Genomic DNA, 15,104 nt, shown 5'->3' on the forward strand with positions numbered 1-15,104 from the left:
CCGTGGACGGTGGTTTTGCCCATGGCATTATTAGGAATCAGATGTACACCACACAAACGGACAGGACTCTCCCCTTTTGAAAGACTCTATGGACGACCCCCTTTGAGCTTGAAGGGAGCCTTAGAGACAGGAGCTGAGCAACACCTCATAGGAGAGAAACAGACATTGGCCCAGGTTCAGGCTTTGGGCAGACAATTGCAGCAGTTAGAAAAATACATTTCTGAATTGAACCCACCATTCCCTACCACACCTCTACATTGTTTTTCACCAGGTGACGAGGTTCTGGTCAAGGATTGGAAGATTGAGCCATTGGGACCCAAGTGGCGAGGACCCTATGTTGTGCTCCTGTCTACCCCCACTGCAGTGAAGGTGAAGGAGATTAAGCCGTGGATACATTACACCCGTGTAAAACTAGCACCTGAGGAGTGGCGGACGGAGCGAGTTCCTGGTGAGGACCTGAGACTCAGGATCATCCGGCAACTCCCTAAGGGGTCAACAAGGCCATGAAGCTGATCCCTTCGGGTGCAACGGAGCGTCGGTGGTCAAGTATGTCGCAGCATGGCCCAACAAAGGCGCTCTCCGGGAGATGGTGGCTAGACATTTTGAGAGGAAAAAGTGGGAGACAAGTTATGAGGAGGGGAGGAAAGCGCACTGTGTTTGGTATATTATTTGTGCTGAGTTTTATTCTCTCTGTTGGAAAAAGAGCACATGGGAATTGGATAAAAGAACATGCCAATTATATGTTTGAGCAGCACGGGAAAGAGGTAGCATTAATATATGAACACCCCCTCACCATAGGAGATTTTTCATTTCTTCCCGATTTAATTGATGAACCACAGATTGTGTTGGAGGGATTGTCCAAGGCTCAGGAGGGTCCACCTACCGTGTTTTCTAGCATACCGCAAAAAATAAATAAAACTCGGTTTCGACGGTTTAGATACCATACCTCCACCAGGGGTTTGTGCTTCTGTTGTGGAGGATCGGGAATATGGAATTCTGAGTGGAGACACTGGGGAACTAGGCAGGCGTTCTTTTCCCGATTAGGCAATTACTCCCATTGTCGAGACCGGTTCTATCTACATGGACGATTTAATACATCTTATGTCTCACGATTAAATCTAACCGCAACCGAGTGGGCTAGCATGTATCCAGATTATCCTACATTTAGTGTGAATGATTCTATTGAGGGCCTAAAATCTTATATGAACATACTGCAACAATTAACCCAACTGAGCCTAGGTAAAAGCCTCTGTCCGTTATGGCAAATTAGGGATCCAAATCTATGGTTTTTCTTTGATAAATGGGCCACAAATTATCACCCCGGCAACTACCAGTGTGTCGGTGTGGGTTATTTGACATTCCCAGTTCAGGTCTTACACAAAAGGCATCAGCGCCTGAAACGGGACATTGTGCAAACAGGCCCTCTAGGACCAGAATGCTCGGATGAGGTCATTATTAACAAGGCCCTGTCAGGTTCAGAAGCCTCCCGTGTAGGAGGAGGCCTGATCACAGGCTTGTTGACCCTGGGTGCTTACCCAGGGATTGTAGCTCAAGCAAATCGTAGAAGTGTTCTAGGCCTGACTTGCCGCCTTGAAAAGTCCATAAATGCCACTGGTAAAATTTTCCGGGAAATCCAGTCTGAAGTAGAAGAAATCAGCCAGATGGCCCTACAGCATAAGCTGGCCCTTGACTACCTACTGGCGGCCAGGGGGGGTTTATGCGCCATGGTCAGAGGGCGTTGTGTAGTGAAATTTCATAACTTGAATAGTACTATTGAAGATGACATCGAGTCATTACAAAAGTTAATTTACAATAATGTCCAGGAGGTAGAAGGTTGGTCTCCCTTCTCCTGGGTGACTAGCTGGTTACCCTCAATAGAATGGTTGAAGGACATATTGTTGGTAGGGATTTTAGGATTGTTCATTGTTCTCATAGTTATGTGCTGCACTCCAATAATGATGCAAATGTGTACTAGGTGTGTCACACAATCTTTACCTGGAGAAAAGATAGCCATACTCCAAGCCAAGCGGGATTGGATGGAACCATAATGCTTTGCTTCAGCTTTTGTACATGCGCTTCGCAAAAAGAAAATGGGGGAGTGAGGCGGGAGGTTAAAGAACCCCAGGAAATACCATATATGGGCAGAGATGGCGACAGCTAGCAACCCGGGTGCATAAACTCACAGAAACATGTGACTTCTGGGAAATCATGTGTTTCTGAAGAAATGAAAGCTAAAGATAAACAAACAGCGCATGCGTACGCAGGCGCTCTGAATGATTGTGAGCACGGCACAGAAAGAGTGCGGCCGGCCCGCTGGTCAGCACTGATTGGGTCCAAGTCAGGCAGCGTCACAACTCTAAGCCAATGAATTTGCTTGTGGGCGGGCATAACCCGAACCCTGTAGTGTGTATAAATATTTACTCAGCCCGCCACTGGGGGTTCTCCCTGGAAAAAGCACTTATTTTGTGCGAGGGGGAACCCTAGTGGCCATTAGCCAAATAAAACTGCTTTCTTGGAATTATTCCAGTTGTCCGTCTCCAATCCATCCACTGCGCTCAACAAGGACCGTAGCACAAAGGTTCCGCTACAGCTCCAGGCTAGTATTTGTAACCATAGTGAAGTATGGACTTTCAAATAAAAGCTATGAGCAACTAAAATGATGAAAACTCTTTGGTTTAAAATATGTACTCCAGATCTTTTGTAGTGCTACATAGAGAAACAGACAATATTTTCTTCTTCCTGAATCCATTTCCTGAAATATAAAGGCACGCCTAGGTGATATGTATTACAATTAAGTCTGAATTCACAGATCTAGTGTACGGTATCCTGCCCTGGTTTGACCTGATTACTATCACATCAAGCCATTTAAGCCAAACTCAAATTGGCATTGACAGGAAGGCACACATTTTTCCAGTGACATCAGTACAAAAGGTTGTTTCCTATAATGATCCCATACTTTATTGAATTATTTTAGGTCACATGACAACATCATCTGATTTTTTTTCTTCTCATTTTCCTTTTGGAATGCATGCAGATAGACTTTAATTTCTCCCCCTGTCATTCTGACCATGAACTCCCATTGGCTGGCTTGTATATGGATCCTTCATCATTTACAAGCCAACCAGCTTCTCTTTTCCCCCTGAAACCCCATAGCCTCTGCTTGCCACATATATGTGTGCTTGCCAGAAGCATTACCGTAAATGCCTGCTCATTAGGACACAGTATTTATAGTTTCCTTGGTCACTCAGCCAGAGTAGGGGGGTGTATGCTTGTCAATCTAGGCTCCAGGTGATAGGAGAAAAGAGACGTCCTCCTCATCCATCCAACAGGTCTGTTGAGGCTGGTTGAAGATTCTCCTTTCAACTTTGCCAAGAATCAGCTGGAAGGGGATTGGGGGGCGGACAGATACAGGAGGAAGAGGGTGGTGTGTGCAAAGGGAGCAGGACTGAAGGGAGGTATGGCAAGAGAACTGTTGGGTGGGAGAGAGATCAGCAATTGTGGGGATACAGGTCTCCCTGGCCAATTTGCTCATTTTTTTGTAAGTGGGGCTCTCTTGATATTTGTTTCTTCTCACATCTATAGAGAATTGTTATTGGGGCTGTACAATCCTAGAGCTTTGTTGCATCTGGCTACTCAACCTTTCACAGTTGCCAGTCCTGTTTTAGAGCTGGCAACTCTAACACTCTAGCGCAGTTGTTCTCAACCTGGGGTGCCCAGATGCTTTTGGCCTACAACTCCCAGAAATCCCAGCCAGTTTACCAGCCGTTAGGATTTCTGAGAGTTGAAGGCCAAAAACATCTGGGGACCCCAGGTTGTGAACCACTGATCTAGAATGTTCAAATATGGGAAAGGATGTCATAAGGAAGAGGGATTAGGCTTGTTTTCATGTCTGCTTTAAAGATGGAACCCCATGAAATGCCACACAAAGAAAACAATTCCCCCCACTTCCCCCACCCCCAAATGGGATGATGTCCTAGCAGGGCCGTAGCCAGAAAAAAATTTCAGGAGGGGTTTTGAAAATTTGGGGGGGGGGGCTGAACCCCTAGCACATACCCCTCCTCGCTACAAACCTGTCAATATCTGCTTGAGATAGTGCCTGGAGGGACTCTTAATGTTTTGCATCTCATAGACTTAGCATGGGGATTTGGTTAACCAGTTAAAATTCATGAGTAAACGAGATTTTTTTTTTATAACTTGAAAAATTTCGGGGGGGGGGGGTTGAACCCCTAAACCCCCCCCCCCCTCGCTACAGGCCTGTGTCCTAGGGCTCTGAGCAATGGGTTCAAATTACAGGAAAGAAAATTCCACCTGAACACTAGGAAGAACTTTCTGACTATGAGAGCTGTTCAACAAGTAGACCTTTCTGCTTCAGAATGTACTGCAGGCTGCTTCTTTGGAGGCTTTTAAACAGAGTCTGGACAGCCATCTGTTGGGGGTGCTTTGATTGTGCTTTTTCTGCGTGGCAGGTGATTGGACTGAATGGCCTGTGTGGTCTCTTTCAACTCTGTGTTTCTGTGATTCTATCATTCTAAATTTCTGTTTCTCTCTACTCCAAATATTTTATAGATATGTTTTCATGTATAAGTGGAGCCCCCAGATGGCGTAGTGGACTAAGTGACTTGAAGGTTGGGTTGCTGACCTGAAAGCTGCCAGGTTCGAATCCCACCTGGGGAGAGTGTGGATGAGCTCCCTCTATCAGCTCCAGCTCCATGCAGGGACACGAGAGAAGCCTCCCACAAGGATGGTAAAAACATCAAAACATCCGGGCGTCCCCTGGGCAACGTCCTTGCAGACGGCCAATTCTCTCACTCCAGAAGCAACTCCGGTTGCTCCTGACACAAAAAAAAATGTATAAGTGTATTGAATTACAGAACAGTTTTGTCAAAAAGCTTATGCCTCATTTATTTATTTATTTATTTACAGTATTTATATTCCGCCCTTCTCACCCCGAAGGGGACTCAGGGCGGATTACAATGAACACATATATGGCAAACATTCTATGCCAATAGACAAACAACATTCAGTTTTAGACTCATATTCTTTCTACTACAATAACTTCAGACGCAAGAAAAAATTACACTGCTCCCCAAAATGCCGAATAAGGAACTGTGAAGAGGGAAAATGACAGATGAGTCAGAAGCTCTTTACAAGACAGTGCATGCTCAGTCCTATGAGAACTGTTGAATCGGAAAGCTGGAAAAGTCCTGAAGGTCATCTGGCCCAAGTCCTTGAGTGAGACAAAGCCTTTAAAGCCAAACATTCCTGAGATATTAGTCTAAAGTTCTTTCAAGTGACTCTCATTGTAAGATTTGTTGTCTGTAGCAAATAAACAGTGGGTTGAATATAGTACAACAAACCACCTTTGCCCACAGTATGACAGACCTTTAATTTTTTAATCCCACCACAATCTCATGGATGTGCACACTACAAATAACAATTGTGCCAATGTTTGACTTATAGGGAAATCAAAAGGGTTTGGCCACCTTACCTTTTGTGACATGGTGGGCAACTGTAGAAAGCTGGGAGCAGCACATTTACCCACCAGGAAATCCTGGAGGGCTACACAACCCTCTGTACAATCACCATCCAAAACATTGCAATTTTTTGCCCCAAACACTTTCTAGGTGACAAGGGAGTGGGCATTTTCATCATATTTTTAGGACTTCCTTAGTCATTTTAGCTCCAAGAAAATCCTACTCTAAGAACAGGAAGTGAGCTGAAGTCATTTCTTGTTCATGTTCCGAGTCCAAAAAGTCATTTGATGGGACTAAACTCATCCACTGTGTTCCCAAAATATGGTGGAAATGCCCACCACATTACCTAGTGAATATTTGTGGTTAAAAACAGTTTTTAAAATTATTTTGTACATTTCTTTAGCCTGGATGGTCCAGGGAGCCTCCAATCAACCATGGTGGAAATATCCTCAACATTTCCTAAAGGACAATTTGGAGTAAAATATACATATTAATTACCTTTCTTTAAAAAAAAACACTGCAGTGCCCTGGTGGTCACAAAAACTACTGGGAAGGATGCATGCACCCAAGAAGTACATTTTGCCTGCCTGCTGTTGTTGCTGCTACTAGAAGTTGGTTCTGATATAAGATGACTTTATCATAGTATTTCCTAAGCAAGATGTCTTCAGAGAAGATTTGCTGTTCCATTCATCTAAGGCTGAAAGAGTATTATTGACCAAAATTGACCCTTTGGGTATCCATGGTTGAGCACTGCAGGAATTTTAACTCTGGTCCTCCAGAGCGCATGGATCATTGTACTAGGAAATTTTAAAGGCAACTGAAAAATGGGATGACATGATTAATCACATTTTCCTTGCCAGATCAGGAGGATATGATTACCCGTGTTTATATTTATTTTTAATTTAAAAACCTACAGTTGGAGAACACTCCAACACAGCTGCATATTGTATCAAGCAATCATTATTGATGGGGTATCCTTTATAGCAATAACATGTCATTGACAGTTTCTTCATTGAAGACCTTCTGATAAAGGTCTGACAAATCTGAGGACTTTGAAGAGCAAGTGTTGAAACCATTGTTTTATAAGGGTCACTGAAAAGTTCCTATTTGGATGAAGGTTGTCTCCCACAGTCATTGTGACTCGAAGGTTGGGTTGCTGACCTGAAGGCTGCCAGGTTTGAATCCCACCCAGGGAGAGCGCGGATGAGCTCCCTCTATCAGCTCCATGTGGGGACATGAGAGAAGCCTCCCACAAGGATGGTAAAACATCAAAACATCCGGGCATCCCCTGGGCAACGTCCTTGCAGACAGCCAATTCTCTCACTCCAGAAGCAACTCCGGTTGCTCCTGACACGAAAAAAAAAATGTCATGCTGATCTCCGTGCCTTTCTCTTATCTTTCTTGCTTTTTTTTAACTCCTCTTCACTTTATTCAAAAATGTCACTGCTATTTTCACCTTTGATCCTTCAAGGTCCTCCTCCTCCTTTTGAAATACTGATTTATGAGGTCTGCTGCTAATTCTTCAAGAAAACAAATAGCATAGGTGTGGTTGAAGGCTTTCATGGCCGGAATCACTGAGTTGCTGTGAGTTTCCTGGGCTGTATGGCCATGTTCCAGAAGCATTCCCTCCTGACGTTTCACCCACATCTTTGGCAGGCATCCTCAGAGGTTGTGAGGTCTGTTGGAAACTAGACAAGTGGGGTATATTTATCTGTGGAATGTCCAGGGTGGGAGAAAGAACTCTTCTCTGTTTGAGGCAAGGGTGAATGTTGCAATTGGCCACCTTGATCAGCATTGAATAGCCTTGCAGCTTCAAAGCCTGGCTGCTTCCTGCACCCTGGTTTCTAACAGACCACACAACCTCTGAGGATGCCTGCCATAGATGTGGGCAAAACATCAGGAGATGTTTCTGGAACATGACCGGAAAGCTCACAGCAACCCACAAACAGCCTAGGTGTTTGGCTATTTCCTCACTAAATGACATTAAAGGCAAATAGTGCATAAAGTGTCAAGCAAGAATTTTAATTTTCTTCTATAAATATCTGGGTGTGCAGATTGAAGGGGGAAGGCAAAATAAGGGTGTTGCCCCCAAACATTAATCCCCGCATGATATGAATTCTTCCCTTGGGTTCAAAATTTCTAACGTTGTAGTAACTTAAATCTTAGTTGACTGTTTAACAAATCGTAATGAAGGAAATGCAACAATTCTAGATGCTGGACACTTAGTGTTAATTAGATTTGTACCCTGCCTTTTTCCATTGTGATCCTCATTCCTCTTGCTGTAGCTTACTTTTTACTTGCCCTAGCCAACTACATAACGAAGAGGAGGAGGAAGCAGCTGCAGCAGCAGCTACTGTCTCTACTTGCCTTGCCCTTTTGTTCTGGGCAATGGAGTGAATCAGTCCCAAAGGCACAAAGGAAGCAAACAGGGATTATAGACTATGTCAAGAAGATGTACCTACTAATAGAGGGGAGAGGAGGGAATTTCAGTTTCAGTTTGACCCCAGGCCCTCTAGTCCAGGGGTGTCGAATTCATTTTCATGGAGGATCAAATCAGCCTTTTGATTGCCTTCAAAGGGCTGTTAAATCCATGCATGGAGGATTCATAGATACAGCCCCAACACACACACACACACACACATATGTGATGGAATCAGGGCACCGGACAAAACAACAAAACTACAGGCCCCCCCAACCTCGAAATTTGACAACACAACCCATCATCCATGCCTCTAGGTTGATACAACAAAAAGAAAAGAAAAATAAAGTCCTAATTAGAGGGAGAGCAATAATTGTTTTTATCCAATTGCTGCCAGTTTAGAGGACTAATCTCTGCACACTTGGTCTCCTAGCAACCAACTAAGCCAAAGGACAGCCAGGGTTCAGTTAGGGGACAGGCAGATTTAGGCCTCTTCCACAGATTATCTAATTTGCACTGGATTATATGGCAGTGTAGACTCAAGGCCTTTCCACACAGCTATATAACCCATTTATAATCTTATATTATCTGCTTTGCACTGGATTATCTTGACTCCACACTACCATATAATCCACTTCAGTGTGCATTTTATACAGCTGTGAAGAAGGGGCCTCATAAAGTAGTTCCATGCGCAGTAATGCTATGTAGTAATTACAGTAGCGTCTCACTTATCCAACACTCGCTTATCCAATGTTCTAGATTATCCAATACATTTTTGTAGTCAATGTTTTCAATATATCGTGATATTTTGGTGCTAAATTCATAAATACAGTAATTACTACATAGCATTACTGCGTATTGGACTACTTTTTCTGCCAAATTTGTTGTCTAACATGATGTTTTGGTGCTTCATTTGCAAAATCATAACCTAATTTGATGTTTAATAGGCTTTTCCTTAATGCCTCCTTATTATCCAACATATTCGCTTATCCAACATTCTGCCAGCCCGTTTATGTTGGATAAGTGAGACTCTACTGTACGGTATTTACAAATTTACCACTAAAGTATCACAATGGATTTAAAACACTGACTACAAAAACATTGATCATGAAAAGGCAGACTGCGTTGGATAATCCAGAACATTGTGTAAGCGAATGTTGGATAAGTGAGATTCTACTTTAATATGAAATAATTACTGGGATAGAATAATGCAGAACAATATAATCTCTAAAACCAGGACAGTAAATAAAGACCAACAGTCTGAAAGCAGGGAAATTGGAAATTCCACAAAGGAAACAATCAGGGGCAGCTAACACCTCCCAAGAAAGGATTCTTCCAGAAAGGAAGCTGAGAAGGGAGTGAAGCACTGTGTATTACCAAAGTCATTATTATTACTATTATTATTACTATCATTACTATTATTATTATTATTATTATTATTATTATTATTATTATTGTTTGGCGGTCAACCGTGAAAATGAATACAATCTGGCTCCAAGTATTCAAAAACACTAAAATCAGAATATATAAAAATTAATGTAGTATAATAAAATAGAACAATACAATCTCTAAAATCAGAACACTAAATAAAGAACAACACTCTGAAAACAGGAGAATTTCACACAGGAAACAATCAGGGCCAGCACCTCCCAACAAAGTATTCCCATCATCAAAGTCTGGCAAATCCTCTGTTTTCTCAGGGCCACAGACAGTAGAAGCACATAAAATATCGCCAACAACACCACTCTGAAAACAAGGGAATTTCAGACAGGAAACAATCAGAGCCAGCTAATACCTCCCAACAAAAAATTCACTCAGGGAGGAAACAGCCAGGCTTTAAAGCTGCAAGGCCGTTGCATCCTAATCATTTTCCTAATTGCAGCATTCATACTTGCCTCCAACAAACAAAAAAAACCAATCAGAAATATTGTATATTCACAACCTTTAGGAAATAATATCCCCTGATGGCGCAGCGTGTTAAAGCGCTGAGCTGCTGAACTTCTGGACCGAAAGGCCGCAGGTTTGAATTGGGGGAGCGGAGGGAGCCCCCACTGTTAGCCCCAGCTTCTGCCAACCCAGAAGTTCAAAAACATACAAATGTGAGTGCATCAATAGGTACTGCTCCTGTGGGAAGGTAACACCGCTCCATGCAGTCATGCCACATGACCTTGGAGGAGTCTACGGACAACGCTGGCTCTTCGGCTTAGAAATGGAGATGAGCACCAACCCCCAGAGTCAGGGGAAAACGTTTACCCTTTACCTTAACTACCACCAATTCCTCAATACTTTATTTCCCATACCACCATCCTTCGCCACAGCAATGCATGGCCGGGCACAGCTTATATACACACACACACACACACACACACACACACACTAATAGTTGGTACTCTTTAGTTTTTACCCAGTTTGGCTCCCCAGATGTTATTGAACGACAACTCCCATCACCTTTAACTCGGGATAATAGGAATTGCAGCTGAACAGCACTTCTGGCTCTGAGGTTGGGGAAAGGTTAAAGGGTATTTTAAAATCCTATCCAGAAACCTTTTATCTAAATCCAAACTCCACTAACAGCACAAAATGCAGCCTTCCAGGCGCTACTGTAGCACAACTCCCATCAGCTCTAGTCATGATGTCTAATGATGAGGTATACAGTCCAGTATCTGGAGGGCCAGCTAAAAAGACATAACAGTCCAGATTTGGCCTGCGGGGCTAGGGTTTGACATATATGCCCTAGTTCCTGGAGCATGTGCTGGCTAAGGGGGTTATCACAAAAGTAATGGGTCTGAAGATGGAGCAGACTGCAGTATTTGGGGGGGGGTGCTACTTTAGAGACTAGCACAAAGAGCAATGGATTCAAATTGCAGGAAGAGATGCCACCAAAATATTAGGAAGAACATCCTGATGGTAAGAGCTGTTTCTCAGTGGGATATACTGCCTTAGGAGGTGGTGGACTCTCCTTCTCCAGGATTTTTAAAGTGTGGCAGCATGAAGTGCTATGATTGGATATTTCTGCATGGCGAAATGGGGTTGGACTGGATGGTCTTTGTGATCTCTTCCAACTTTATGGCCCTATTATATGAGGTTCACATCCTCCCCGCTCCCAGTAATGAGAAATAAGAAGACAAACCATTTTGTAAGCCGAACAATGTTAGATTTAAATTGATATGGTCACAAACAAAGAAGCAGGAAGTGTAATTTTCAGGAACAGTCAGGTCGCTTAAGAGCCAATTAATTGAAAGACTCACCACCCACCCTCTCCAATGTTCCTGGAAGTTCAATTATTACACACTTGAAAGAATTTTGCAATGATTAAGTACATTTTACTACAATAGAAACATGTTTCCTCAAAGAAATGAAATCAAATCCAAACAAATTGTTGTCCATTACTTACCAAAAATTCATTTCTGAATTCCGCTTTGTGGAGCATTCTACTTTTGGCCCTTTCCAAGTTTTGTGTGAGAATTTCTTTTTGATCCATGCTGTAAAACTAGGTGAAGCTGAACTGATGAAGATGGACATGACAAATGCATGCGGCAGCAATGGAAATAAGTACCAGTGTAGAGGGTTCCTGTTGAAATCTGTGGTTTACTCAGTTCATCACAAGACCTAAAGGAAATCAGTATGTATGTAGCAGCACCCACGGAGGGGAACTTCAAAAAGTCATTTCACGCAGGGCCCTAGTGCCTCCTTTTTACAAGAATGAAGAAAGTTTATTGATCCTGGTGAACTCACTACTTGGTCTTCTCCAAGACAAAATCTCACCAGGAAACTTTCTAAAGCAATTTCCACTTGACCAAAGAAGAGGACTCAGCAACCAGTTTTCGTGAGTATATGACACTTCATGGGATAACCGTATGCTACCAGTGATATCCTCTTCCCCAGTTTGACATTTTTGTGTAGATCACCCGCATTCATCCAGTTCCCACAAGAGAGGTGGCTTAGCTTCTAAAATGCATTAGTCACGTCTCAGCCTTAAACTTTGCCAGAAATCTCTGAAATATTCAGACATTACCACCCCTTCACACGGCCTGGGATGAACTTTGGAGAGCCACATCATGATTAGATATTTATGTTAGAATGCTAAAGTTACGCAGAGGTCAATGAATAAGAGACCAGACAGTTCCTGGAATGCTGTTTACTTGACTGACTCTACTGTGAGTATCCATACAATTTCTGGAAATCTTTATTCAATTAGTGCAGTTGGAAAATTAGCAACAAAAAAAAACACCCTCTCAATTCTCATTCTCTTCCTGCTTGGTTCATCCTGCAAGAGATGTAGAATTTCCCTGCCAAAGTGGAGCACTGCCCCCAGCTGTTTCTTGGCTAGCAGATGTCACTGATTAACAAATTTGTAAAATAGAGCTGATTGTCAAAATAGAATCCAAATAAGGCAAAACTTATTCCTCCAGGTTGGTTTTCATCAGAGCTTGGTGTCTGACACAAGGCAATTCTTATCAATATGACATCACTTTGTTTTATTAGCAGTGGTCCAAGCATACCACTCATTCCTACACATTCTCATCAGCAGTAAAAAGCTGCTACAACTAACTCAGATTCTAACCGAACAGTTTTTAGTTCAGCCTCTGAAGAACCAGAATGTAAACTGGCTTTTTCCTTCCAGTTAACACAATTAACAATATGTCTGAATCGGACTCTGGACAGAATATCACTAAAGTTATTTTTGTATACTATTTATTTATGCTCCAAAGTCATACATTCTACAATTTCAAAGTTAATTCTTTAACTGTAATCCTATACAAACATAGTGTCACAATCCCTGTTGATCACAGTGAGACATGTTTATTAAAATTGTGATGTATTTGATATAGTCCTTTCCTTAGAAGTGTGTTGTACAAAACTCTGCTTGGTAGCTACATATACTTTTAGTACAACAATTGCAATGAAAGAGCTCGTGTTTTATTGCATTGGTTAGCATGGTGGGCTAACATTAGGAAGATCCATCTTCAAATTTGCCACACATGATCTCTCAGCCTATCATATATACACATGTATAAGTTGACCTCGTGAATAAGTTGAGGGCAGATTTTGGAGGCAAAATAATGGATTTTGATATGATTCATGAAGAAGTCAAAGGTCATTTCACAGAGAAGTGAAAGCACTACTGCAGTCTCAAGGAACCAGCTTCCATTGACCACCACTGCCATTTCCCAACCCAGGTATTCAAAAAGCCAGAAGCGAAGGTCTGTGCTTCTTTCACCATTCTATTCAGAGCTGGGAATAGTTATTTTTATAAGAGTAATAAAGGTACAATACTCGACCCAGAAATTTGGATTGATTTTCTGACTAAAGTTTCTAGGGTTTATAAGATAACTTACATTATAGAGTTGTTGTGAAGATATTGTTTTGAGGGCAGAAGATTAGGTAGGCAATCTTCAGGTTGTTGGAGAAACAGGACAAAATCAGTATATTTAGAAGTTGGTTGTGTTTTCAGTCAAAATACATACCCATTGGAGGAAATTTGCAGTTTTTTAAATTATCAGATTCTGTTTCCTTCTTTGTGTGACTAATTTGGTTGCTTCCTTTATCTCAGAAAATACACCAGAATGCAAGATAGGCATAGGGTTTCAAACTAAGTTTACAAGTATGGACTGAAAAATTTGGCTCTGCTGTTGTAATATGCTGAGCCAAGCATTCCCTAGAGAGAACCCAATTCCTTTAATAGAAAACCTGAGAGAGGCCAGTTCCTTTAATAATTGCATAGTAGAGGAAAGTTCAGGTGTTGCTTCTTATAAAATCACGCAATAAGCAACACATGCTAACATTTCCTCTTCTATTTAACCATTAAAAGTAGAGGGACCTTTTCCCATTTTCATTCTGGAAGTCCACTTATAGGACATGACATTGCGATAAACCAAAAAAAGAAGGGGGCTCTGTTCAGGTAGACTGAACCCAACACTGTGATATAGTTTGAAACGTTTCTTTTGAAAGCAGAACAAGGGTTATTTACGACCTGCTTTACGAAGCCAGAGCAATGTGCCCCACCCAACACTAACAAATTAAAACACCTATTCATGGCCAAGAGTAGTTTGAGGTGGCCCAGATCCTGGACTCTCATCTCCGAAGGGGGCGTCTTCAGTACCTGGTGGACTGGAAGGGTTACGGCCAAGAGGACCAGTCCTGGGAGCCTGAAACAGGTCCATGCCCCTGCACTGGTGCAGGCTTTTCATCAGAAATACCTGCACAAGCCTAGACCTGCTGCTCCTTGAGGCAGAACTGAGAGGGGATAGTGTGGTGGCTCAGCCTTTGCCTCAAGTCTCTAGTGAGGATTCAGGGAATGAGTTGCCTCTGCAGACTTTTCAGAGCCATGAGCAGGAGGGAATTCCAGACCCAAATCTGGATATAGGGGAGGATGGAAATGTAGCAGCACCTCAGCCTGCAGAGGCAGAGCAGGAGCAAGCTCAGAGTAAGGGTTTGTCTCCACTCTGCAATCAACCAACAGCTGTGCCTGAGCAGACCCCTAGCTCACCTGAGTCACCAAAAGAGGCCACAGGGGCTAAAGTTTGCCTTAAAGGAAAGATGTAGAAGTGCTCATTTAGCTGAAAAAGAGCAGCAGAGAGGAACAGCCAAAGTGCAGTCTGGATCCAGCCCATAGATTGCTGGCTTACTATACAGTGAAAACTATGGATCAGTTGTGGGAGCAACTTGCATTCGTACTGTACCCGCTGTTTGTATTTCACTGAGAATTTCCGGACCTTGACCTCTGCTTTAGATTATTGATGACTTGTTTGCTCCAGCCTTGACTTGTGCATTTGAACTTTGGACTACTCTCTCTGGATTATCCTTGGACTTGGCATATTGGCCCTGGTGAATATTATTTCCGGTTGGGTTCCTGTATATTGGTGTGGCTGTTATTTGACTGTTGGTCTTTGGAATACCTGATATCTGGGGTTGGCCAGCACACTGGAAGGCACACAACAACAAGCAATGGTAAACACTTAGGGATGCCCTTCCAGTTGGATTTTTTTATTGTTTTATATATGTGGAGTGGATGTGGGGGTATGGAGCATCATATTACCATGGCATTATGTCCCACTGAATTAGAAAGCAAATCGTATAATTTCTCCGATCCCATCACACGTTGTTTTTTCTTGCCTTTTCTCTCGAAATCATCCATTTTCAGCTTTATCACATGAGTGAGTGCTGTTTCTGCCCACTCCATTAAAAAAATCTTGGGAAAATGTTTTGGA

General features: G+C 42.6%; 1 protein-coding gene across 4 annotated transcripts in view; it reads right to left on the reverse strand.

Moving 5' to 3' along the window:
- ptpn22 (protein tyrosine phosphatase non-receptor type 22) overlaps positions 1-14,706 on the reverse strand; it is a 79,871-nt gene extending 65,165 nt beyond the window's left edge. For 3 of the 4 annotated variants that reach the window (XM_008110050.3, XM_062979698.1, XM_062979697.1), the window contains exon 1: positions 11,288-14,706. Coding sequence is in view for 1 of the 4 variants with exons in the window: in XM_062979697.1 (XP_062835767.1) it covers positions 11,288-11,374 (87 nt within the window). In the remaining 3 variants the exon portion in view is untranslated. The remainder of the gene's footprint in view (positions 1-11,287) is intronic. The other variant, XM_062979699.1, reaches the window with a different exon arrangement.
- Between the last annotated feature and the right edge of the window lie 398 nt (positions 14,707-15,104).

Source organism: Anolis carolinensis, chromosome 4 (assembly GCF_035594765.1).
Source record: "Anolis carolinensis isolate JA03-04 chromosome 4, rAnoCar3.1.pri, whole genome shotgun sequence".
Taxonomy (NCBI): domain Eukaryota; kingdom Metazoa; phylum Chordata; class Lepidosauria; order Squamata; family Dactyloidae; genus Anolis; species Anolis carolinensis.